Source organism: Mytilus galloprovincialis, chromosome 3 (genome assembly GCF_965363235.1).
Source record: "Mytilus galloprovincialis chromosome 3, xbMytGall1.hap1.1, whole genome shotgun sequence".
Taxonomy (NCBI): domain Eukaryota; kingdom Metazoa; phylum Mollusca; class Bivalvia; order Mytilida; family Mytilidae; genus Mytilus; species Mytilus galloprovincialis.
In genome coordinates this window covers 39143687-39169602 of record NC_134840.1, presented here as the reverse complement: position 1 = coordinate 39169602, position 25916 = coordinate 39143687, and the positions used below count along the sequence as shown (strand labels likewise).

The 25916-nt window shown below is 32.3% G+C and overlaps 2 protein-coding genes across 3 annotated transcripts; both read left to right on the top strand.

Moving 5' to 3' along the window:
* Positions 1-222: 222 nt before the first annotated feature.
* LOC143067896 (neo-calmodulin-like) lies at positions 223-16520 on the top strand. Of its 2 annotated transcripts, none has more exons than XM_076241509.1 (5): positions 223-312; positions 12625-12655; positions 13127-13270; positions 13940-14191; positions 16400-16520. In XM_076241509.1, the coding sequence occupies exons 1-5, from the start codon at positions 310-312 to the stop codon at positions 16429-16431; spliced, it is 462 nt and encodes a 153-aa protein (XP_076097624.1). In that variant the 5' UTR covers positions 223-309; the 3' UTR covers positions 16432-16520. The 2 variants fall into 2 exon arrangements, with proteins under 2 accessions (XP_076097624.1, XP_076097623.1); XM_076241508.1 differs by lacking the exon at positions 223-312 and adding an exon at positions 10828-10948.
* Positions 16521-21541: 5021 nt separating this feature from the next.
* On the top strand, positions 21542-25430 carry LOC143067895 (uncharacterized). The gene is made up of 5 exons (XM_076241506.1): positions 21542-22184; positions 22417-22447; positions 22888-23040; positions 23942-24193; positions 24737-25430. The coding sequence occupies exons 1-5, from the start codon at positions 22182-22184 to the stop codon at positions 24766-24768; spliced, it is 471 nt and encodes a 156-aa protein (XP_076097621.1). The 5' UTR covers positions 21542-22181; the 3' UTR covers positions 24769-25430.
* The last annotated feature ends 486 nt before the right edge of the window (positions 25431-25916 follow it).

Genomic DNA, 25916 nt, shown 5'->3' with positions numbered 1-25916 from the left:
TGTATGTCCCTTTTCGTCATGTAATAACTCCTCATAAAAAACTGTTGATCCAGAAATGCGGTTCGACCACACCAAATGTTTTAAGAATTATTTTATTATAAATTATTTAGTGGAAATGTGTAAGCATTACATTTATGTTTGCTCAACTGTTCATTCACAATTGAAGAAAAATAAATCAACTGGTTTGAACTTACCTTAGCATTGGAGCGATTGGACGATAAGGGACAATTTACCTATTGTTTATGTCATTTTAATTTGTTAAAAGTATAAACAAACACTACTATTAACTTGATCTAGAAGAACTGTAATATGGTAAAAACAAAAATCTTTAACAAACTTTTTGATTTATTTGAACTCAATTTTTAATCGTCCTTTCAAGAATTTTTTTGAAAAATATTACTATTATCACCTTTGTGCTGCATATTTTCTCAGGAACTTTCATAGGACAGAACTGTTTTGGAGAATACCTGCAAGTTGAAAGAAAGAAAAATTACATTTTTAACTGTAGAAAATGTATCATACAAAGCGCCATATCATTATCTTGTCATTCATAATTTTGTTTTCGGGTTGAATTTTGATTTTTAGTTAATAATTCACACTTTATACTGTATTCATATTTTGATTTGAAGTTTAAATTTATCGTTAAGCATTTCTAAATTGGTAACATGATGTCGGAAGATATTAAACCAAGAGATGCAAGTAGCGAATGTTGAATCATCCGTTCGTAAGTTATACAAACGCCATCACAAGTTGGTTTACCGTTATAAAATATCTGTTCCTAATGTCATAAATACAATCTCGATTCCTTTTCCATAATGTGACCTACCGATTAAGACTTATTGCTTAACCTTCCGGAACACCTGCGTTTTCTCCATTTCGATTTTGGTGAGGTTCGTGTTGCTCAGTCGTTAGTTTTCTATGATATATTTTATGTACTGTTGTTTGTCTGGGTTTTTCTTTTTTCATTCTTACCCATGGCCGCTAATATGTTTATTTCTATGAGTAAATCAATATTAATATTAAATCTTGGATGTGAAATACCTGAACGTATTATATTGTCTGCATGTTGATTTATTATAAATTTACGTATGCTGTCCTTGTACCGGTGATAAAACTTAGTACATTTTTTGACTAGTTTGTGATATTGAAAACCCTAGTGTTATAATTTTTCAGTAATACAGAGATTTCGTTCGTTAAATCAAATACGTAGTTACATACATGAGAGAATCGAACAAGTTGAGATAAACAAACACCATAAGATAATGACAAAGGTACGTCAACATCGAAAAAATGGATAATTAACAATAGGAAATGCAAAATTAAATCCGAAAATGTTAGTATTAGGCTTCCCGTTATTGATATAGAAATCAAGATCTAGGAAAGGGCCTTGTTCGTTGTTGATATTATTTAAGCTACTAAAACCCAGGTTATTAAACTATGATGATATCAAAATCGTACTTTTTAATGCCTTCTTTTTACAGTCTAATATATTTGTAAACACTCACGTTTCATTGTTGAATTTACTACCACTCGGTTAATACCACTGTTTTCGAACGTATATGTATGTGACAGTGTTAAACCAGTTTATTGTGACATCGTCCTCTTTTAATCAGTGATCGAACACTTGGGACATTAAAGCACATATAATCAAGTGGAACAGTATATACTGAAGTAACGGTAAAGTATGTATAAAAAAATAAAAGTATCGAATTAAACAATGTTACACCAATTACTGAACCAAAGAATGCTCGTAGCAACCGAATGCCAACTCAAAGATTGAACATGATGATATAAAAGTATGCTGTCCAACTTACGGTATTGTTTTTTAAGGATGATGAGGTTTCATTGTCAATAGCTGTCGCTATCCTATATATGACCACTAATGAAATTGAGAATGGAAATGGGGAATGTGCCAACGAGACAACAACCCGACCATAGAGCACACAACAGCAGAAGGTCACCAACAGGTCTTCAATGCAACGAGAAATTCTCGCACCCGGAGGCGTCCTTCAGCTGGCCCCTAAACAAATATATACTGGTTCAGTGATAATGAACACCATACTAAACTCCAAATTGTACACAAGAAACTAAAAGTTAAAATGATACAAGACTAACAAAGGCCAAAGGCTTCTGACTTGGGACAGGCGCAAAAATGCGGTGGGGTTAAACATGTTTGTGAGATCTCAACCCTCCCCCTATACCTCTAGCCAATGCAGAAAATTAAACGCATAACAATACGCACATTAAAATTCAGTTCAAGAGAAGTCCGAGTCTCATGTTAGAAGATGTAAACAAATAAAATAAACAAAATGACAATAGTACATAAATAACATCAGACTACTAGCAGTTAACTGACATGCCAGCTCCGGACCTCAATTAAACTGATTGAGAATTATGTCTACATCAGATGAATATCAGGCACAATCCTCCCCGTGAGGGGTTTAGTATCATACCATCATAACATATATGAGAAGAACATAACCCGTGTCATGCCAACAACTGGTTTATTAAGAATAAATGTGTTTAGTTCCGATGCAAAGACCCTATAAGTGAATCAATATTAACGCCAAAATATGCAATCTATAATGACCTGACAACAGTATCGTAACTATATCCCTTCTTAATAAGTCTATTTAAAGGTTTTGTTAGCTTCTGAGGTGAATACTGACATTTTTGTGCCTTATAAAGAATATTTCCATAAAATATTGGATGTGAAATACCTGAACGTATAAGAAGTCTGCATGTTGAGCTATATTTACGAATGACGTCCTTATACGGATGATAAAATTTAGTAAATGTTTTGACTAGTTTGTGATATCGAAAACCCTGGTGTAATAATTTTTCAGTAATACATACATTTTTCTCGTTAAAATCTAAAACATTGTTACATACACGAGCGAATCGTACAAGTTGAGATATATAAACTCCGTAAGATGGTGACAAGGGAACGTCACCATCTAAAAATGGATAATTAACGATAGGAAATGAGAAATCATCTCTTTTATCATAAATTTTAGTATTAAGCTTTCCGTTAATGATATAGATATCAATATCGAGGAAAGGGCAGTGGTCATTGTTAGTATTAGCTTTATTTAAAGTAAGTTCAACAGGATAAATTTCTTTAGTATACATACTGAAGTCGTCATTATTGAGAGCTAAAATATCATTCAAATATCTAAAAGTATTATTAAATTTGTGTATCAGATGTTGTTTCGATGGATCTTTGCTGATTTTTGTTATAAATTGTAACTCATAGCAATACAAAAACAGGTCCGCAATAAGTGGTGCACAGTTAGTCCCCATTGGAATTCCGATAACCTGACGATATACGGAATCTCCAAAGCGAACAAAAATGTTATCTAGTAAAAATTCAAGGGCAGATATAGTATCAAAGCATGTCCAATTGACATAGTTTTTTTGTTTATTGCTACTAAAAAATGACCTAAAAAACATATATATTCACATTCTGACTTTTTAAATGCCCATTTAATTAGGTGTGTGATTTTTTTCTTAATGAGATTGTGAGGCAATGTGGTATATAGGGTAGAAAAATCAAAACTTTGAACAGATTCAAAATCACCAATATAAGCATGCAATTTATCAAGTACTTTCAACGAGTTTTTGACACTCCAAAAGTAATTAATTCCACTATTTTCGAAGGCTTTATTTGAACAATTTATTATCAGGTTTTTGATTGTACCAAGTGTACTGGTAAGAAGAATAGATAATTTAGTAGTGGAACAATGGCTTGAAGACGAAATAAATCTATATGTGTAAGGTGTTTTGTGTAGTTTCGGAAGCCAATACATATTTGGGACTTTCATTGTTTTTGGTTCTGCTTGTAAAGCGGTAGCTAAAAGTTTATGTTTGTTACAGATGTCGTTTTCTGAAAATGGAGTCAGTTGGAATGTAGGTGAATTGGTGATTTCTTTTTGTAGAACCTCAATGTAAAATTTACGTCAAACAATTATAATATTATTAGCAGCTTTATCGGCCGGGACAAAAACAAATTCCTTGGCTAGTTCTTTTAGTTTATGTTTGATACGAGAAATAGGTTTATTGTGGTTATTTTTAAGAGTAAAATGTTCTTTAAAATGTTGAATACGTATATCAACAATGTTTATTACTGAATTAAAAAAAGAGTCCAAAGATGTTTTGTCAGCTTTTTCTCGTTTTATCCATTTCAAACAGTAAGTACGGAGTGAGTCGTGGATGGGATGATATCACGACACTCATTCCAATTAATAGTTGAAGGGGGACGATATTTAGGTCTTTTACTGAGGAATGAATTCAACTCTCGGTCTTAAACGATGTTAAGATCTCCTGTTATAACCTGTATTCCAACTGGTTTGTATGTCTTTTTTATTGTTCTACTATTAACATAAAGGGAGTTATATCTACAATGTTTCAACACTTATTAATATCAATCGGCAATCATCGGGTGAATCTGGAACTCTACTATCCGAAGGTATGAAATCAGTCGACTTGTTACAAATGTCATTTATATATATATATATATATATATATATATATAAATATTCCGTGGAACACAATCCGTTCAGTACTCTTCGAGTTTTTCGTGCATTATACAGTGCATTTAAATATTTATTCGTAACAATAAACTATTGTCTAAAACATAGTGAACCATATGACTGGTAAGTCTTGTGTGTACGAAACGCGCGTCTGGCGTATTAAAATTTTTAACATTGCACCTTTTGTTAGCTATTATTCGTGTGTTTCTCTGTCCTACATGTTCTTCCATTTATTTGTATTGTAGTCCTATCATGTAATATTTGCATTTTAATGTTATATTTAACATTGCCATAAAAGCGGGAGGTATATAAAGGCAACAGTAGTATACCGCTGTTCAAAACTCATAAATCCATGGACAAAAAACAAAATCGGGGTAACAAACTAAAACCGAGGGAAACGCATTAATATAAGAGGAGAACAACGACATAACACTAGAATGTAACACACATAGATAAAATCCCACGAGAATAACAAATATAACATATATATATAACATCAAAACCAAATACGTGAATTTGGGATAGACAAGTACCGTGACACGTCTTATCGCAATGTGAATTTACACTCAAAAATAAGAGAAAACAAACGACACAATGTTATAATGTAATACACACAGAAACGAACTATAATATAACAATGGCCATATTCCTGACTTGGTACAGGGCATTTTTAAAGGAAAAAATGGTGGGTTGAACCTGGTTTTGTGGCATGCCAAACCTCGTACTTTTATGGCCATGTGAAATATAACATCAAAATGACAACACAGGACTACAATATAAATAAATTATGGCACGCCACAAAACCAGGTTCAACCCACTATTTTTTTATTATTAAAAATGTCCTGTACCAAGTCAGGAAAATTTCATTTGTTATATTATAGTTCGTTCGTGTGTGTGTTACATTTTAATGTTGTGTTTCTGTTGTGTTGTAGTTCTTCTTTTATATTTGATGTGTTTCCTCCTTACACAAAAACTGCCCTGACAGAGATATGAGAAAAACAAATGATATCTACACCATACAAGGTTAGGGTCATCTTAAAAAATTAGTTGACAGATATGAGGTATCTGTATCTGAACTCACCAGCGACATGTTTTCGCGGTTTTTATAACTTTAGATTCTAGAAAATTCATTCGTAAAATTACTGATTGTTATATTTTGACTAAATGGGTTTCGCATAACCAGTGATGCATGCTTACCTATCGACAAACCTCTTTTCGCTCCTTTCAGAGTTCACAGGATTCCACCTGTTTTTGTTTGTAACGTTGAAAGTCCCAACTATGTATTGGCTTCCGAAACTACACAAAACACCTTACACATATAGATTTATTTCGTCTTCAAGCCATTGTTCCACTACTAAATTATCTATTCTTCTTACCAGTACACTTGGTACAATCAAAAACCTGATAATAAATTGTTCAAATAAGGCCTTCAAAAATAGTGGAATTAATTACTTTTGGAGTGTCAAAAACTCGTTGGAAGTACTTGATAAATTGCATGCTTATATTGGTGATTTTGAATCTGTTCAATGCTTTGATTTTTCTACGCTATATACCACATTGCCTCATATTCTCATTAAGAAAAATTCCCACACCTAATTGAATGGGCATTTCAAAAGTCAGAATGTGAATATATATGTTCAAACTTTTTTAGGTCATTTTTAATAACAATAAACCAAAAAAAACTTTGTCAATTGGACATGCTTTGATACTATATCTGCCCTTGAATTTTTACTAGATAACATTTTTGTTCGCTTTGGAGATTCCGTATATCGTCAGGTTATCGGAATTCCAATGGAGACTAACTGTGCACCACTTATTGCGGACTTGTTTTTGTATTGCTATGAGTTACAATTTATGACAAAAATCAGCAAAGACCCATCGAAACAACATCTGATACACAAATTTAATAATACTTTTAGATATTTGGATGATATTTTGGCTCTCAATAATGACGACTTCAGTATGTATACTAAAGAAATTTATCCTGTTGAACTTACTTTAGATAAAACTAATAATAACAATGACCACTGCCCTTTCCTCGATATTGATATCTATATCATTAACGGAAAGCTTGATACTAAAATTTATGATAAAAGAGATGATTTTTCATTTCCTATCGTTAATTATCCATTTTTAGATGGTGACGTTCCCTTGTCACCATCTTATGGTGTTTATATATCTCAACTTGTACGATTCGCTCGTGTATGTAACAATGTTTTAGATTTTAACGAGAAAAATTTATGTATTACTGAAAAATTATTACACCAGGGTTTTCGATATCACAAACTAGTCAAAACATTTACTAAATTTTATCATCGGTATCAGGACATCATTCGTAAATATAGCTCAACATGCAGACTTCGTATACGTTCAGGTTTTTCACATCCAATATTTTATGGAAATATTCTTTATAAGGCACAAAAATGTCAGTATTCACCTCAGAAGCAAACAAAACCTTTAAATATACTTATTAAGAAGGGATATAGTTACGATATTGTTGTCAGGTCATTAAAGATTGCATATTTTGGCATTAATATTGATTCACTTATAGGGTCTTTGCATCGGAACTAAACACATTTATTTAAAAACCAGTTGTTGGCATGACACGGGTTAGGTTCTTCTCATATATGTTATGATGGTATGATACTAAACCCCTCAGGGGGAGGATTGTGCGAGATATTCACATGATGAAGACATAATTTTTCAATCAGTTTAATTGAAGTCTGGAGCTGGCTTGTCAGTTAACTGCTAGTAGTATTTATGTATTACTGTCATTTTGTTTATTTCCTTTTGTTACATCTTCTGACATCAGACTCGGACTTCTCTTGAACTGAAATTTAATGTGCGTATTGTTATGTTTTTAATTTTCTGCATTGGCTAGAGGTATAGGGGGAGGGTTGAGATCTCACAAACATGTTTAACCCCGCCGCATTTTTGCGTCTGTCCCAAGTCAGGAGCATTTGGCCTTTGTTAGTCTTGTATTTTTTTAACTTTAAGTTTGGAGTTTAGTATGGCGTTCATAATCACTGAACTAGTATATATTTGTTTAGGGGCCAGCTGAAGGACGCCTCCGGGTGCAGGAATTTCTCGTTGCATTGAAGACCTGTTGGTGACCTTCTGCTGTTGTCTGCTCTTCTGCTGTTGTCGGGTTGTTGTTTCTTTGGCACATTCCCCATTTCCATTCTCAATTTTATTGATTTGCTTCTACTTAATGAATTTATGAGATTTCCACATCGGTATACTAATTTTGCCAATAATAATAAATGTGAGCAGGAATACCACGGCGGGTGTCACTTGTAGAGCAGGAAATGTCCACCCTTCTGAGTTAAATTGCTATTGGTTAGTTTAGTGTAAGACAAGAATCGTTATTCAGTGTATGGTTTTAATTTGTGAACTGTTGTTTGTTCATTGATCTGGTTTTGCCGTGGTGTTGAACCAAGTCTTTAACTTGACATTCAATGTGAAAAGAAATAACTGGCTTTATCATAATATTAAGCTAGTTGTAATATCTAAAAACACAATTGAAAAAGAAGAAAGAAGATTTTATATCAGTATCAATTAAAAAAAAAATAGTCGACTTCGAATGATTTTCCTGAAGAGTAAAAAAATGGCGAGAGATGCCAGAGGGATATTTAAACTCATATATGACAAATAAACTGACAACGTCATGGCTTAAAAAGAAACAGATAAACAGACAAACAACGGTGCACAAGACAAAACATAAACAAATACAGATCAAGCAGCACAAAACCAACCAAAGATTGATCTCAGGTGCTCTGGGAAACCAAGCAGATCCTAGTCCACATGTGACACCCTGCTTCACATGCTGTATCTGTCGTTTTACTCATGCTACAAGTTTTGTTCTTTACCGTTTCAACTCTTTTGCAACACCAAATTACATAGACACTATTGTTCTTAACACCATGAAAAATCTAACTAACCGTGTGTCATGATCTAAAAAGAGATTCATTAATGTCGAACCTTCAAGTCATTACCAAATATTACATGGTAAGTATATTTCTTAAATATTCAACCCTTTGACAGAACCGATATGAATGAATAAAATAAATAAGATATTTTATTTCTGTACAAAGAATATGCTTTGACAATTGGACCATATTGCAGCATTCATATCACTTGAAACGGAAAACAACCTAAAAACGTAACTTTTTTTGTAGTTCCCGTGTTTTTGGAAACACGATTAACCCTTCTTTTAAAGTCACGTTTATACAACACTATCTGTCATTGTGTTAAACTTTTGTGGCAACTGCAAAAAAAAACGAAAATGTTTAAATATGCTCTGCTTCAGTTCAGTCTTTTTATCTAACTTGCAACTTTATACATAAAGCACATGTACAAAAGGAAGAAAAAAATATGAACTTAACTTGGAAATTTTAAATAAAATATTATTCAACCAGGAAATTATCATTGCAATTTGCGCATCAAAAGGATAAAAAATATGCTTTCAAAACAAAGAAATGATACATCAGATTTACAATCATTTTGTCTAATTCCTCACTAAATTTCCTATTTATAAAACTTTGAATTTTTTGTCCCAGGAATAGATTACAAAAAATAAATAAAATAAAATTGAGTGTAAATTGACATTGCGATAAGACGTGTCACGGTACTTGTCTATCCCAAACTCTTGTATTTGGTTTTGATGTTATATTTGTTATTCTCGTGGGATTTTGTCTGATGCTTGGTCCGTTTCTGTTTGTGTTACATTGTAGTGTTGTGTCGTTGTTCTCCTCTTATATTTATGCGTTTCCCTCAGTTTTAGTTTGTTACCCCGATTTTGTTTTTTGTCCATGGATTTATGAGTTTGAACAGCGGTATACTACTGTTGCCTTTATTTACCTTAGACGTATTTGGAACAACTTTTTGGAATTTTGGATCCTCAATGCTTTTCAACTTTGCACTTGTTTGGCTTTATAATTATTTTGATATGAACGTCACTGATGAGTCTTATGTAGACGAAATGCGCGTCTGGCGTACTAAATTATAATCCTGGTACTTTTGATAACTATTTACACCACTGGGTCGATGCAACTGCTGGTAGACGTTTCGTCCCCGATGGTATCACTAGCCCAGTAGTCAGCACTTCGATGTTGTCATGAATATCAATTATGTGGTCATTTTTATAAATTTCCTGTTTACAAAACTTTGAATTTTTCGAAAAACTAAGAATTTTCTTGGCCCAGGAATAGATTACCTTAGACGTATTTGGCACAACTTTTTGGAATTTTGGATCCTCAATGCTTTTCAACTTTGCACTTGTTTGGCTTTATAATTATTTTGACATGAGCGTCACTGATGAGTCTTATGTAGACGAAATGCGCGTCTGGCGTACTAAATTATAATCCTGGTACTTTTGATAACTATTTACACCACTGGGTCGATGCAACTGCTGGTGGACGTTTCGTCCCCGATGGTATCACTAGCCCAGTAGTCAGCACTTCGGTGTTGTCATGAATATCAATTATGTGGTCATTTTTATAAATTTCCTGTTTACAAAACTTTGAATTTTTCGAAAAACTAAGAATTTTCTTGGCCCAGGAATAGATTACCTTAGACGTATTTGGCACAACTTTTTGGAATTTTGGATCCTCAATGCTCTTCAACTTTACACTTGTTTGGCTTTATAATTATTTTGATATGAGCGTCACTGCTGAGTCTTATGTAGACGAAACGCGCGTCTAGTGTACCAAATTATAATCCTGGTACTTTTGATAACTATATACAGGTTGTATTTTTAAAGTGTTGACAATTGTTTCCTGTAATTTCCGAGTACTTTTTATACCTTTAGCACTTCAAACATGTCTTCTTTAAAAAGCTTGATGCTAAAACCATCGTGTTGCAAATGTCAAATTTTATCGGTGATACTATAAGTCACATTCGGCGAGCAGTCACATAAATGAGGAAAGGGGAAAAGTATACACATTCGACTTTCCCATACACATGACTTTATTTTTTACCATGATGTTGTATGACTTCCTCGGACTTACTTTTTTGTCGCTGCCTTGCTCGCATAAACTGCATGCCATCTCAAAGATTTAACCTACAGGTATGAAATCGTACAATCCAAATAATCGATTATTTCTTCTTCATTGTTTTACTTTTAAGACAAAGTGAGTTTAAAAATCTCTATTTTTTTCACATTGTTGACCAATTTGATATGGTAAAAGTCCCGTGTAACACAATCCGTTTAGTACGCTTCTAGTCTTTCGTTCATTTTTCATTTGAATACTTGTTTTCATAACAATAGCATATTTTCTGAAATGTAGTGAACCATACGAATGACAATATACACACTAACCTTATATTTGTTTGAAATCCGAAATCAAAACAACTAATTTTATCTTAAAATTGTGATTGATTATACTTAAATTGTTTACAATAAGTCACTACATATGGTAAGGAATTATTTCTTGATTTAACTTTTTTCCTGATTTTGTTCATATCTAATGTGTTGCCACGTGGCGTTACCCATTGAATACTTTGATTGGTAACTAAAAACATTGAATTACATGATCTAACTATAAACACTTACATTATAACAGTTGAAAGACATTTTATATAATTCATGTCAATGTGATTGAAATTCAAAAAAAGATAAAATTTGTGAGAAAATTTATAAGAATTGAAATAAGTATTCATTCTTTATATCGGAGTTGGAAAAGTTATAAGTTTCATTTCAAACTTTCGTTCACGTGATTTGAGAATTTATGTATACCAGAAATGATATACCACTTGATACGTTTTGAGTGCTTTTCTGCATTAAACAGTATCATAAAAGTTCAGTGCTATCTATCTAAAATCTATGTAAAAGATGTAGAAATATGTAGAAATCTTTGTTATGAATTGAACAACAACACAACAAATACAGTGTATACGATTTAAAAGACGCCTGACTTTTTTTATCTAAAAGATATTCGTTATTTGGGTGGTATTTCAACAGACCGTTTGTATTCAAATGGATACTAAACTTACCGATGGACTTGTTTTTAAGGTTGGGTTTTCTTGTTAGTCAATGATCAGTATTCTGTTGTGTTTTGTGGACTGTTTGTTTTTATTCCTCTGTCTTTTATTAATTGTGTTTTGCATTATAAAATGTGTTACTTTAGTTAAAGAATTTGATGTTACTTTTTAAAACACTTAGAAAATGCGATTATGTTTATAAAAATGTATTCGACTAATGTAAACAAAAAATTATACAACATATAGATTAATATTATTAAAATATATTCCCTTTAAAGTTGTAAAAGCTATTATATTATAACAAACAAAACATAATGCATTAGACTAACAGTTTCTATAACCTTTTCGTTACTTTTCTAAGTTTTTGTTGCAAGAACTTACAAATGCTTTCCTTTATTTCCTGACTATGATGAACCATAATGAAAAGCTTATAGCCAAAGCACTTTATTTTTTCAAAATGTATCAAAATTTACTTCAATACAAATTCATAAATGCATTTGCAATACCTCTTTGATGATCTTTACATTTGATTTATACTATTCATGTTTCATCATATTTATCATTTACATTTGAATCAATAATAATGATTATCGGTATTTAGTGGATTTTTCTTTTGATCTTTTTTTGTGATAATTTTCATATCATGCTCCTCGCTTGAGATGGAAAAATTATCGCTAGAAACTAAGGAGGCCACGTGGCGTTGCTAACGAAATTGACATGAGATTGACAACGTCGTCATAGGTAAAATAGCGATAAACAGATTATGATTGGTCATCTCAACTCGATTGCTTTTCTCACTTTCGCTGTACCAGCTCAAGCAAGAAAATCAATCTCGTTGAGATGATCAACGATAATCTATAAATATCCTTAATTGAGTCATATACGTGCTCATTGTATAGAAAATATTACGGCGAAGTATTTAAAAAAAAGAAGAGAAAAAGAGTTCTGGACAAAAATGGATTAATATCTAACATTCATCACTCATTCATTATCGTTGTTAAAATCATAATTGTGTAAAACGACCAGAACGGTTTTAATCAAATGGTGTACAATTTCACAAATGTAAAAGCTGAATACTATGTTCTTTGAATCATTCTTCTTTTTATTTTAGGCGTCTAAACTGCCCGAGCATGAACGAGAAGGTAAAGTACATAATATCAAAGTCACAACGCATCATCTGTATATTTTGTAAAGATAAAATAATTAACTTTTTTACAATTTTGACAAATCTTGTTGGTTGATTGTTTGAAAGGCTAAGTTTCAAAATGTAGAATATCGTATCAAAACTTTAACAGCTCTTTTCACCGACATAGTATACTTCATATTAATTTGCCATTCATAATCAATTATTTTCATCTGAATTTGACTTAATTTACATTCATTTATTTCATACTTTTAAAACGTCTACTTTTGTCATATTAGTACATAGGAATAAGTACATCAACCTTTACAGCATTGCAACTTGACGAAGTTGTTTTTTTTCTTCTGCAAAATGGTTTGATATACATGCTTATTGTATATTCTAGTAGTAAAGACAATGATCTTAAAATAAAAATAAAAATACATGTGTTTATGATTTTAATTTATTTCATTGACCAATCCATATGTTCCAGATATCAGAAATACTTTTGAATTATTCGATGCAGATAAATCAGGTGCACTCTCACGAGAGGAAATCGCTAAAGTTGTTAGGAATACAGGTTGTAATCCGACAGAAAAAGAACTAGAGGAAATGTTTAAAGCAATTGACACTGATGGTTTGTATATTCATTTAGGCCTCATCTATAGCAAAAAACGGCAAACAATTACTCTGCCATGCAGGCACAGGCACTTGTCTTAAAATTTTTTCCCTATATACCTTTATATTACACAGGGTAGTGTTATAGTAAGGTATAAAGGAGGAAAATCCTGAGACAAGTGCCTGTGCCTGCAGGTCAGGATTGTCTTTTAACCTCCAATGTCATTATATCTCATTTGTTAACTTGCTATCAGCTTAATTAATATTATTTACAAATTACATAGTTATATAGATTCTATCCTAAACGATTTGGACGAAACGTTTTCAAATAATTTGTTCAAACATTTGAACGTCTGTGGCTTGCATATATTTAACTGTGAGAGCGTTCCTGATGAAGGTATATCTAGAAAAGGATTTCAGACGAAATTTTTAAAAGAGTTTTATTTCATTTTGAACCGTTCTGATATAACAGATAAAATTTTGTATGAACAAGACTTTTGAGTTCTGAAAGATTGATAATTTTAGCTATGTTAAAAAAGACGAAACTGTTGGGGGTAAAAATGGATATGTAAAAAAATATGCAACATTTCAGCGTCACAAATCGACCTTCCGCAATGAACTCTTACAAGCACCGTATACCATAAGAATTATTATTTTATATAAAAAAAACTCCATGTCCATATTGTAGGCTATGGAGAAGTTCAGTTTAATCAGTTTTTGGAGTACTACGCTAAGCATTTTTATGATCCATTACGAAATGAAGAACAAGAAACACGAGAAGCCTTTTCAATGTTCGACCTAAACGGTGATGGTTATATAGACCTACACGAGCTTAAAACAGTAATGACCAAGATGGGTGACGAAAAAATGTCAGAAGCAGATTTCAGAGAAATGATTAAAGAGGCTGATGTTAATTTTGATGGTAAAGTAGATTATACAGGTAACTTTTTTTATGAATTAAAAGAGGGACGAAAGATACCAAAGGGACAGTCAAACTCACAAATCCAAAACAAACTGACAACGCCATGTCTAAAAATGAAAAAAGACAAACAAACAACAGCACACATGACACAGCATAGAAAACTAAAGAATAAACAACACGAACCCCACCAAAAAACTAGGGGTGATCTCAGGTGCTCCGGAAGGGTAAGCAGATCCTGCTCCACATGTGGCACCCGTCGTGTTGCTTATGTGATAACAAATTCGGTGAATAGTCTAATTCGGTAGGTCACATTCATGAAAGGTAAGGGGATTGTAGTTACGACGTAAGGAACATATCCGATATCATTTGTGAAACGGTTATTCCATAACGGTCAACCAACTCGTGATGGCGTCCGTAAAATTTACGAAGGGATGATTTCAACTTCACCATTTGGAACTCTTGGTTTAATAGCTTCCTTGTGAGCAGCAACCCTCTATCAAGAAAATCATGATAGGAAATGCAAGCACGGGAATATCGTATCAATTGGGAGATAGATACCCCGTATGCAGGTGCTGCTGGAATGTTGCTACTTAGAAATGGAAAGTTCACAATTGGAAAGCTGAAATCATCTCTTTTGTCGTAAAGTTTTGTTTTCAACCGACCCTCATTGTCAATTTCTAGATGTAAGTCAATATATGAGGCCGACTTAACTGTATCTGTAGTATCCTTTATCTCTAGCTCGATGTGATAGATGCGTTCCACATAGTCACAAAATTTTGAATTATTTAGTGAAAGAACATCATCTATATAGCGAAAAGTAGAGTTAAAGGATATTGCTAACTTCTTATCTTTCTTCCTAAGAAGTTCCTGCATGAAGTCAGCCTCATAATAATAAAGAAACAAGTCGGCAAGTAGAGGGGCACAGTTTGTTCCCATTGGAAAGCCGACAGTTTGTTGAAAAACACGTCTTCCGAACATAACAAATATGTTGTCAATCAAGAAATCAAGCATCTTGATAATATCGGTTTACGATGATAAATTGTAATTTCTCTATTGAGATTGTGACACGGTGATGATGACTGTATCCCTATTTTGACAAATTAACCTATTATGTCTGTTTTGTTCACGCATCGTTATAAATATAATGGAATTTGACGCGACTGTCATACAAGTGAGAGATTTAGCGCTGTCCATTCGTTTCATTTGTTTTATCGTTTGATTTTGCCATTTGATTGGTGAATTTCCGTTTTGAATTTTCCTCGGTTTTCAGTATTTTTGTTATTTTACTTTTTACAATATAGGATTGAAAACAACCAGATTCGTTAAAACTTGAAACAGAGTGAGATCAAAAGAATAAGCACAACCTGGTAGACATGCATTTGTGCTCTAGAAATTGAAATATTTGCGATGCACTTTAGACATTAACAATTTCTGTAATGTCTGGGTTTTTTTTCCCGAAGAAAAGATTTTCATAATGGGATGTACTTCAGTTTTCTATTTCTTAGAACAAACTTAACATAATTAGTCAAATCTCATCACGGCCTACTACTTTGATAATGAAGGTACGAAACTGTTATAAAAATCAAAATTACAAATATTAAAAAATAATTGATACTAAAGAAATATATAGGAAAACAATCCTCACTTTATTCAAATGTTGCAAATTTTATCAGTTCAGACTTAACGTTCATTTTACGTTATCTTTTAACGGTATGATCACACGAAATGACAGGACTTGCGTGTATTTATGTTATACTTATAGATTATCGTTGATCATCTCAACGAGATTGATTTTCTCGACTGAGCCGATACGGCGAAAGTGAGAAAAGAAATCAGGTTGAGATGACCAATGATAATCTGTTTTTCGCCATTTTACCTATGACGATGTTGTTAATTTCATGTCAACTACACGTGCTCATATTCGACTCCGCTAAGAAAGAAAATTATCAGCCGTCAAGTTCAAAGGGAAATTTCGTAAAATAGCGATAAGTATATAATACTTCATGATATAGTAACAATGTACTTTGTATTAAACCGTTTGCATATTATACTTAATTGTAGTATTCTGTAGATACAATGACTGTTTATTAACAATATGTGCATACATTGCATTTCCGAAGCGCTGAAACATATTTTATATTTATATTTATAGACAAATTCTGTTAAATTCTGTTAAATACGTTTGAGCTTTGTAATAACCTGTGATTTGTCTTTTTTTAATTACAGAGTTTGCTAGAATGATGAATAAGATGTTTTGACATATATCTTTAATATGGACAGGTTTAAGGAGACATCTTTTTTATAAACAGTTGATACATACAATAAAAAACTGATTGTTCAATTATAATTAGTCATTTTTTTAATTACGATTTAAAAGCTATATTTTCCTGTAGTAACAGTCAAGACAGCACATCGAATTATTTCCTAGCTTTTCCTTCTGCTTTATCATACTGAAATCAGGTTACCACGACAGTATTCATTTTCAAATTTCTCCACTACGTTGTACCATTGTAACGATGTCGAATTTCTTCTTTTTGCCTTGTTAATTTACGGTAAAAGAAATCCTGATGATGATACTTCAACCATTCTGTAATTGTTTAAAATATGGACTATCAAAGTAATTGAAGCAACAAGGAAACCGAATTCTTTTCTGTCATTATCCTCGTTGTTTTTTGTATTGTTCAAGCTTCAGGATTCTCGCTCCTCTTGTTTATGAATTTTGCCTGACATTCGGAATCCTTTAGTTTAACCCATAAAGTACCATTAAAACATTTTGCTAACCCCTGGTTTTCTTTTTTAAAAATATTTCATATAGTTGAAAAAGCCATATCTGAAAATCTTATAAAACTCTTGTTATTTTTTTCAATGTGTTTGAAAGGAAAATGTGCCACTGTTAAATGTATGAAAAATCTAGAGAGAATAACTTTCAATGGCTTATATCTCGAAAACTAACAAGCACATGGACTCTCAATTTGTTTCTGCGTTTTTAGTTCCTTTATTTACATACTATCATTTGATAATAGTTATCAAAGGTACCAGCCTGATACCAACAGTCTTTTAAAAGGCTGGTTATTTTGAAACAGAGTAGCGAACTTCCTTAAAGTGACATAAGGTGTCAAATTCATTACCACCGAATTGATTCTTTAATTTGATTGATGGCATACTATATTATTAACTAGAATATACAAATGTCCTCTACCAACTCAGGAATATGGCAGTTGTTATCAAATAGTTCGTTTCTATGTATATTGGCGTTTGTTTTTGTTAGTTCAAACAATATTTTATTTTCAAAAAGTGCACGAAATATAATTATACAATATAAATACAGGGAGTCGTCGGAAACAAGAAAAACTTATATAAATCCGTCTTCCTGTTCTTCCTTTGTTGCCCTCTTAAAGTTGATGTGTTACCCTCAGTTTTAGTTTGTAACGCGGATTTGTTTTTTTAAGACATTAAACACCGGTATATAAGTGTTGCCTTTGGTTACGGGGAACAAAAAACAATGCAAGAAGCGTTATAAAATATCATTATGTCGTGCGTATAGACGTAGCGCTCGGTATTCGGTCTACTAGTATGTTTCATTTGACCATTTCTTGATGCAAAAGTAGGAAAAAAAACAAATAAATTCAGCGTATTATTAAATAATTACTTGTCTTGATTCATCATTTTAATCAAAACAAAATAAAATCTGATTTAAATCAATTTAATTTTATGTATTATTACATAATTAAGCAATGATTCCCTATTCATATTGCCATTTTTAACGTGTAAGACGTAACAACAATACCTAACCATCCAAATATAAACGAAGAAAAAACAAAAACAACTGAATGGATTTCGATGAAATTTATACAGGTGGGATACAATAGGATCATATTCATGGTGTGAAAAGGTTACGATAAATATCATGCAGTTAGTTCGCAATCTAGTGACCATTTTCGAAATTTCATAGAGCTGTAAGATTTGAAAATTCGAGTTAATAATAATGAAAGCAAGCACTTCGATATAGCAATATTTTCAAATAAATCATAGAAAAGGTTCGCCACCTCTACATACAAATGTGATATTATTGAATTTTACGAACACATTTTATATTTCTGTCACAGCTTCTCTCATTTTATTTTTTTCCAGTATTTCCGTGTCTCCCTTAAATGTTACCTTAGAGCCATTGTTCAAGATATTTCAGTACCATAATAATTTAGGGTATTTTATATTTGTGACAGACCAATGAACTTTGAAAACAAATGTTACTACTGAAATGTGATTTCTTTTAAAGATTTGTTTAAGCCTTCAATGTTAAGGAAATGCTAAATTTTTCATCAATTTCCATCAAATGTACGCGTCTCCCCTAAATGTTACCACGTCCATATTGAACGTTTTTTTGCACGTAACGTTAATGTAAATTTATATTTATAATTTTATTTTCCATGTACTGAAAGTTTAGCATTTTTGTGTCTATAGCATTTGACACGTCCTGTGTAATGATAAATGTTTTGGAGACATTTTTTAGTAATTTCTTTTAAAAGGTAATAAATCAACAAGAAAATCTGACTTCCATCACAGTTTTGTAAACAATGTGCTGATCTTAAAGCCGTGGAAGTTTTTGATATGAAAGTTTGTTGTATACACTGACAGTCATTTCCACGCATCCGACAAACAGACTCATTCCATTTCAAAGACTAGATCACTATTAAAATTTAATTAAGAAATGAGCAATTCAAAACTGCAGTTATCTTTCATTATAATCTTCTCGGAAGACACATATTTGGGATGATGGTAGTACGGATAGAAAGACCCTAACATTATTCGTTAATCGTAGTTCGAAAACATAATCCGTGTTATGCCTAAATTTACGACAAAGTCTATAATAATAAAATAAATGCAAAACCTAAATATACATTAAAACAATTGAATTACTAAAATGTTGTTCAAAAACTTATTTCATTGCACTTTCCAAATTGTTCGGTCATATATTATCGCGTCCTTTGAAGACACGTCCCGGGTCTTACTATTCATCTGAAATTGCTCCGAAAGTATCTTCTATGGTTGTGACGTCCTCTGTACCGATTGTTTTTGTTTGAATAATTATCTTCTCTTGTATTTTTCCGAATATTGTCCAGTTCGTCTTCTAGTGTTGTGATTCGATTCAGCATATGTTCTTCGTCGCGCTGTAATTGGTATTGCTGGTCGATTGCTACACATCATTGATCGTAAATCCGAAAATTAGCTTCTTCAAGATCAGTAATGCGTTCACGTAATTTTTCCATTTCTTTTTCATCATCTGCGTTTTGTTTTTGAAGTTTTTCTAGATTGCTTTCAACACTAGTATGCTCTTGTTTCAGCTCTTTGAATTTCTTTTCATAATGGACACTTTTGATTTCAAATTTTACTCTCTCTCTGAATGCACTCGGTCATGTTAACATCAAAATGCCAGCTGTATTAAAAATAGTGCAAAGCTTAGACGTTTTGTACAGAAATCGGTTGAAACTACGCCGAGTAACGTTACCAATACTAAACCGAACACTGCGTAACGTCATAGTCGTCCTCTGAAGGCTCCGAAATGGTCAAGACCAAAGATACAAATGAAAAGTATAAATCGATACACAAGCACGTGCAAAAGAGAGGCGAAATATATCAAAGGGATATTACATGTAAAACTCGTAAGATAGAAATAAACTGTCAAAACCATGACAATGCGCGATACAAAGACCAACAGACAAACAGCAGCATTCAAAACACAACATAGGAAACTAGACTGAGCAACACCAACCCCACCAAAAAAAAATAGAGACTGATGTTGGGTGCTCTGGAAATGTAGCAGATTCTTCTCAACCTGTGACACTCGTCGTGTTACTCATGTAACTTCAAAGCCTGTGTCAGTCGAGTATAGTAGTTCACATTCGGGGAAAAGGGAACGGGATTGTTGTTACTTCAATTGGAACATATACGTCGTCACATGAAAAATAGATATCCCATGACGCTCACCAAAATGTGATGGTGTTCGTAAAATTGTTGAATTGCTGATATTATCTTCACCAATTGGAACTCTCTGTTTAAAAGCTTCCTTATTAGAAGCAACTCTCTATCAAGGAAATCATGCAAGGAAATACAAGTTCTGGAATATCGCATCTCTATGAGATGTATAATCCGTATGCAGGCGCCGCTGGAATGTTGCTACATAGAAATGGAAAGTTCATTGTTTAAGTGAAGTGTAAGTACAATTGGTTCATTCTTTTTTTTTGTAAAAATAGCACATCGATTATATATTATTGAAAAATAGTATTGTCTTGGATCCACATGCAAATGATGCAATTCTGGATTTATGTAATATCGACAATACAGTAAATACAGTTTGAAAATCAGACAGACATAATATGAAATCTGAAACAATCCTAAACTTTAACAACTACGTATCTAGTGAAGCATATAAATTGCAACGGAATTATAACTCAGAAGGTCCTAAAAGTAAGCTATCACAAAAAAACATTTTCTACATTTGAAAATGCCTGTACCAAGTCAGGAATATGACAGTTCTTGTCCATTCGTTTTTGATGTGTTTTGTCATTTGATTTTGCCATGTGATTATGGACTTTCCGATTAGATTCTCCTTTTTTAGTGATTTTACTTTTTTTTGTGATTTTACTTTTTTTTTGTGATTTTACTTTTTTTTTTCGTAAGACAAAATGTTATAACAAATGGAAACAAGATAACCAACCTACTGATTTATTATAGAACAATAAACGAAAACAAATATGATAGACAGCAACCAAGACAACCACTGGATTACAGGCCCTTGGTATGGAACAGACTTCTGTGCAGTAGGTCGACATAAAATAACGTAAACTAAGTCTACAATTTTATGCAGATAAACACAAAGAAAACATAAAGTTAAAGACACCAAAATGGAAGGGGCAAGATTGTATGAACTCACCCCTTGTTAAATTGTCCTCATATTAACAATTTATCCAAATTTAATGTCCAGAATAACGTCAAAATATAGAAGAACTGATATGATTAATGCCAATTAGAACACTCACCAGAGACCAATTAAAATAGAAGTAAACTACTATAGGTCACCGTACGTCCATTTAAGTAACACTTGTACTTAATATTTACATCTAGTCTTTGTTCAATTCTAAGTGTAGATTTAACTAGCTGAATATCAGCTCTACAAAAAGAAAGTACAAAGAATTACAATTTCATTAACTCTTCTTTCAAAAGGTTTTGATGTCAAAACACTTTTACCAGAACAGAAGAGTATCAGTTAATTTTGATGCGTTGTACAGATAAAATGTATCGCTTCAATTGCTTCAATCATGCCAATACAGAATCATGCTAATGTGACGACCCAGAAATAGTAATGTGATGATTTGCATATAAACAGTACGTTATTATAGATCAAGTATGCCCGAGATAAAAAGTTATAAATAAATATGAAAACAACGCGTTATGAATTTCATGCGTCCGAAGCGCTGTTCTGGATTTTCCTTCATCAGGAACGGTCAAAGCCGAATATTTGAAAGCCAAGGATGTATAAGAACGGAAACTGTTGAAGGGCTATTTGAACAAAAGGACTTAAAAACTAACCAAATAAAACTACGGTCAGCTTTGCCTGAGAGAGTAAAGGTTTCTTTACAATTTCAAAACTAATAAACGAAAATATTTATATCAGTTAGTTATAAATCATGTCAGTTCCGAAATTCCGCGTCTGGCATATCAATTCATTATAACGGTATTTTTCTTTGCAAAACGGAATAAACGGCCACACCACAGATAACACATTCCGTAAATGAGATCCTATAAGCTATGTATAGCTATTTCAAATCAATATTGCTTTGTATGTCGATTCAGTAACAGATACACAATGTAATCTTTTGTCAGGACAAATGCAGTGAAATGTTTGACTGCTTATATCGGTCTTTTTCAATTTAAATGATTAAATGTTTGATATTTACTGCGACGAATTTGAAACAATGTAAACTTTGAAGTTATATGTGCCAATTAAATCATGGTAAGTTAAGACTTTTACTGCTTTTATAATTTGTAAATTTTGCATATTTTTTTGGAAACAGACCGGTTGTGTTTCAATAGTAATGCAATTTACAAGATTAACACCTTGTAGTGCGTTGAACAAATCTCCTTTTAATACTATATGAGATATATACATTTTACATTTGAATTAATTTTAGTGACCGCAATGACAATTTACCCTTTTCTGCATAAACATTCTTAATCTTTTCCAGGCTGGACTTTTAACAGAGGAAGAAGAAAGAGGTAAGATGATATAACCCCCGCCCCTTTTGCAAACCACTTTCAAAACGTGTATAATCCTAAGTATCCTTGTTGCTTAATTGAAAGATAATTTTGCTGAGATAGCTTTCGAAAGAGTGGTAGAACATATACCAAAGGAGTATTAACATTCATAAGTCAAAAACAAATTGACAACACCATTGGAACAAACGATCAAACGACAAACAAGTCATCAAAAACACAGCATCGAAAACTAATGAATGAGCAACACGAGCCGCACCAAAAACCGGGGGTGATCTCATATGCTTAGGAAAGGTAAGCATAACTTCTTCCACATGTGGCAAGCTTGGATTTAGAACTTTTTCATTCTGCTTCATGAGATATACTTAACGTGTTATACTTTTTTTGGAATATAGTACATATTAATACCATCTTAAACCTGGAAATATCTATTGTCTTTACAGAAATAAGGGAGACTTTTGCCTTGTTCGATGCTGACGAATCTGGTAAACTATCTAGAGATGACGTAGCAAAAGTTGTGCGGAGTACAGGTTGTAACCCTACAGAAAAAGAACTGCTAGATATGTTTCAATCAATAGACTCAGATGGTATGGAAAGTAAGTAGAAATAGACACTTCGACCTCATCACAGTATTCATTAGTCATAACTTATCATGCATATGCTTTGAAAAAAATGGCTTCATACTTTGTCATTTTTAAAAATATATGAAAATCCATACTTAATCAAATTACTATTACATTGAGATATATTCATGGACGGATACATCCGATTTGAAAAATTTTATTTGCAAAAATTAAATCGTGCGAAACCAAAATATATATACATGTAGATTCAAGTGGTGACGTTCACAATAACGTGTTACCCAGTTTAGAGTATAAATGTTTAGCATGCGAAATAAATATATATTTATTTGGTGAACTTTTGGCGAAATTTATGATTGTTATAAATAAATGTTGAATAAATCCTTCCTTACAAAGTATTAATGGGGTGTTAAAGCCACAGGCACTTGTCTCAGAAAAAAATTTCCTATATACCTTATTATAACACAAGGTACTTAACTTGCATTTTAGAAAAATGTCAGGTGGTGACGAAGTTCCGTTATATGCCGCTTTATAGGCTGTCAACCCCACTAAAATTGTTATATCGTAAATCTAAATTGATTTATCTTTACAATGTTGTATAACATGCCTACATTTGTTGTCGGAATCATCCGTAGCAATCCTACCAAAGTATGTCAATCGTAATAATTTTGCAAACCGCTGAAGAATTGGCATTTGAAGCACTTGTGATAATGAATTTTGTATATTATTGGAAATTGAATATAATTTTGGAATTCCGAAAATAAAATGAAAATTTCGGTTTCTTATTAAACATTAATACTATGTGACTATTCGTGTATCGTGCTATCGTATTGTCGGAGACATCGACTTTTTATAGTACTTTGTTTATGCAGATAAATTTTGTTATGGTTTGTGTTACATATTGTTTTCATTTTAGGTGATGGCAATATTGATATAAATGACTTTTTATTATATTATGCTAAAAAGTTGCATGATCCTTCGAGAGATGAAGAGGAAGAGGCAAATGAAGCATTTAAGCAGTTTGATCTGAAAGGAGAAGGCTCTGTAGAATTACATCAGCTGAAAGACATTATGACAAGTCTTGGAGAAGAGAATTTTTCGAATGTGGAGTTTCGAAAAATAGTAAAAAATGTTAAAGTAGACGATGAGGGGAAAATATATTACCAAGGTATAATACAGTAATTTTGTTCCACTTTAGTTAAATATAAATATATGTTCTTTCGAGGATCAAGAAAATGAGTTAAATACTGATAATTAGTTAACTCCCTCCACGTGTACACGTGTGACCTTGACCGTGGATTTCTATTTTTGTTATTGATATACTTTGATGCAGATGGAAGATGTTTCATACTCTGTGTTCAAGTTTATTCACAAATTTCTCCTCGGCGCTTTTTAGACTTTGACATATAAAGAAATTTTCGTATTTTTGAAGACCCGACGTAACTATGTTAACCCTTAGCTAGCTGTCCTTTTTATCGATAGCTTATTATCTCATTAACCTTTACCTTCTCTATTTTATGCATTGTGCACTTTTTAACCAACTATTATGTATTGGATTCCTATAGAGATCTTGCAACACAACAGGCGTTTTCTTCCTTTAGGATATTCCATAGAAAATATAAACTGTCATGTTGTCATCCTTAATGAACACGTCATTCTCCAAGTAAAATGAACGAAATCAGAAAATAATTTTAAAACCATTATTTTTCAGCTTTTACGAAAATGATGAATGAAAAGCAGTAGATTGAGTTACCGAATATATTGAACAGGAATACTATCGTAATATGTGTCAGAAGTCATGCATTTAAAGGATGTTTTAAAAACTTTTGTAAATAATAATAATAATATTTTTTAATAACTGTCAATTTATGAATAAATTTAAGATATCAATATTTAATCAAAGGTTTCCATTTATGTGTACCCTAAAAGAAAGGAGTAGTTTTTCACTCCAAAGTACGTATAAACCATGTATTGAGATGCTGTAATGAAATTGGTAAACCTCGTTTTAAGGGTAATGACTCATAAAAGGTGTAACTGTTGTCAAATAGTTATGGTGTTGATTGACTGTAGGTAGAACTTAAGGGAGTTCGCTTCTCAGTTTCAAAACAATTACCTTTTCATTAATAAAGGAATCAAAAGAGTCAAAGAAATATATAGGTCAATGTGCTTGTTTTCGAGATATAAGCCATTGAAATTTTGGAGGTAAAATAATTTCTCTTGACTTTTCATAGCTTTATCACTGACAAGTTAAAGTTCTCAAAAACTATTAAAAAATAATTAAAATTGTATAAGACTTTAACATATGGTTTATAATTATACACTATACATGTAAAAGACAAAACATGACAAGCGAACTTCCTTAACATTCAAACATAGAAATGGTACATCCACGATCATTTCAGTTACTTATGATTGGGACAAAATGATATGAACACATGTATTCTGATCATCCAATGGAACTTAATTTTCTGTAAATAAACGTATTGTTGATGATTTTAACAAAATTTCATTATCACTGAACTAGTAATATATTTATTTAGGGGCCAGCTGAAGGACGCCTCCGGGTGCGGGAATTTCTCTTGGTGACCTGCTGTTGTCTGTTCTATGGTCGGGTTGTTGTCTCTTTGACACGTTCCCCATTTCCATTCTCATTTTTATGTTCAATCACTACGATTTGACTAACGACTGCCTGTTTAAAACACTCGCAAGTTTACGATCAAATTGAAGGTAAAATTCTACTTACGATTGTTTATGAAACGGTCAAAAACTTAAGATATGACATACGACCGACGTATGCTCTAAGATTGTGAAACGATTACCTGAACCTGTTTACACCGGTGAGAATTTTTCTATCTCAAAGTTTTCATAGATAATATTTGCATGTTAGTCCT

Coding starts and splice junctions, on each gene's coding strand:
- LOC143067895 (XM_076241506.1), top strand. Junction 22,448..22,887: donor AACAGAGGAAGAAGAAAGAG/GTAAGATGATAT, acceptor TTGTCTTTACAG/AAATAAGGGAGACTTTTGCC. Junction 23,041..23,941: donor AGACTCAGATGGTATGGAAA/GTAAGTAGAAAT, acceptor TTTTCATTTTAG/GTGATGGCAATATTGATATA.
- LOC143067896 (XM_076241509.1), top strand. Junction 13,271..13,939: donor TAAAGCAATTGACACTGATG/GTTTGTATATTC, acceptor TCCATATTGTAG/GCTATGGAGAAGTTCAGTTT. Junction 14,192..16,399: donor TGGTAAAGTAGATTATACAG/GTAACTTTTTTT, acceptor TTTTAATTACAG/AGTTTGCTAGAATGATGAAT.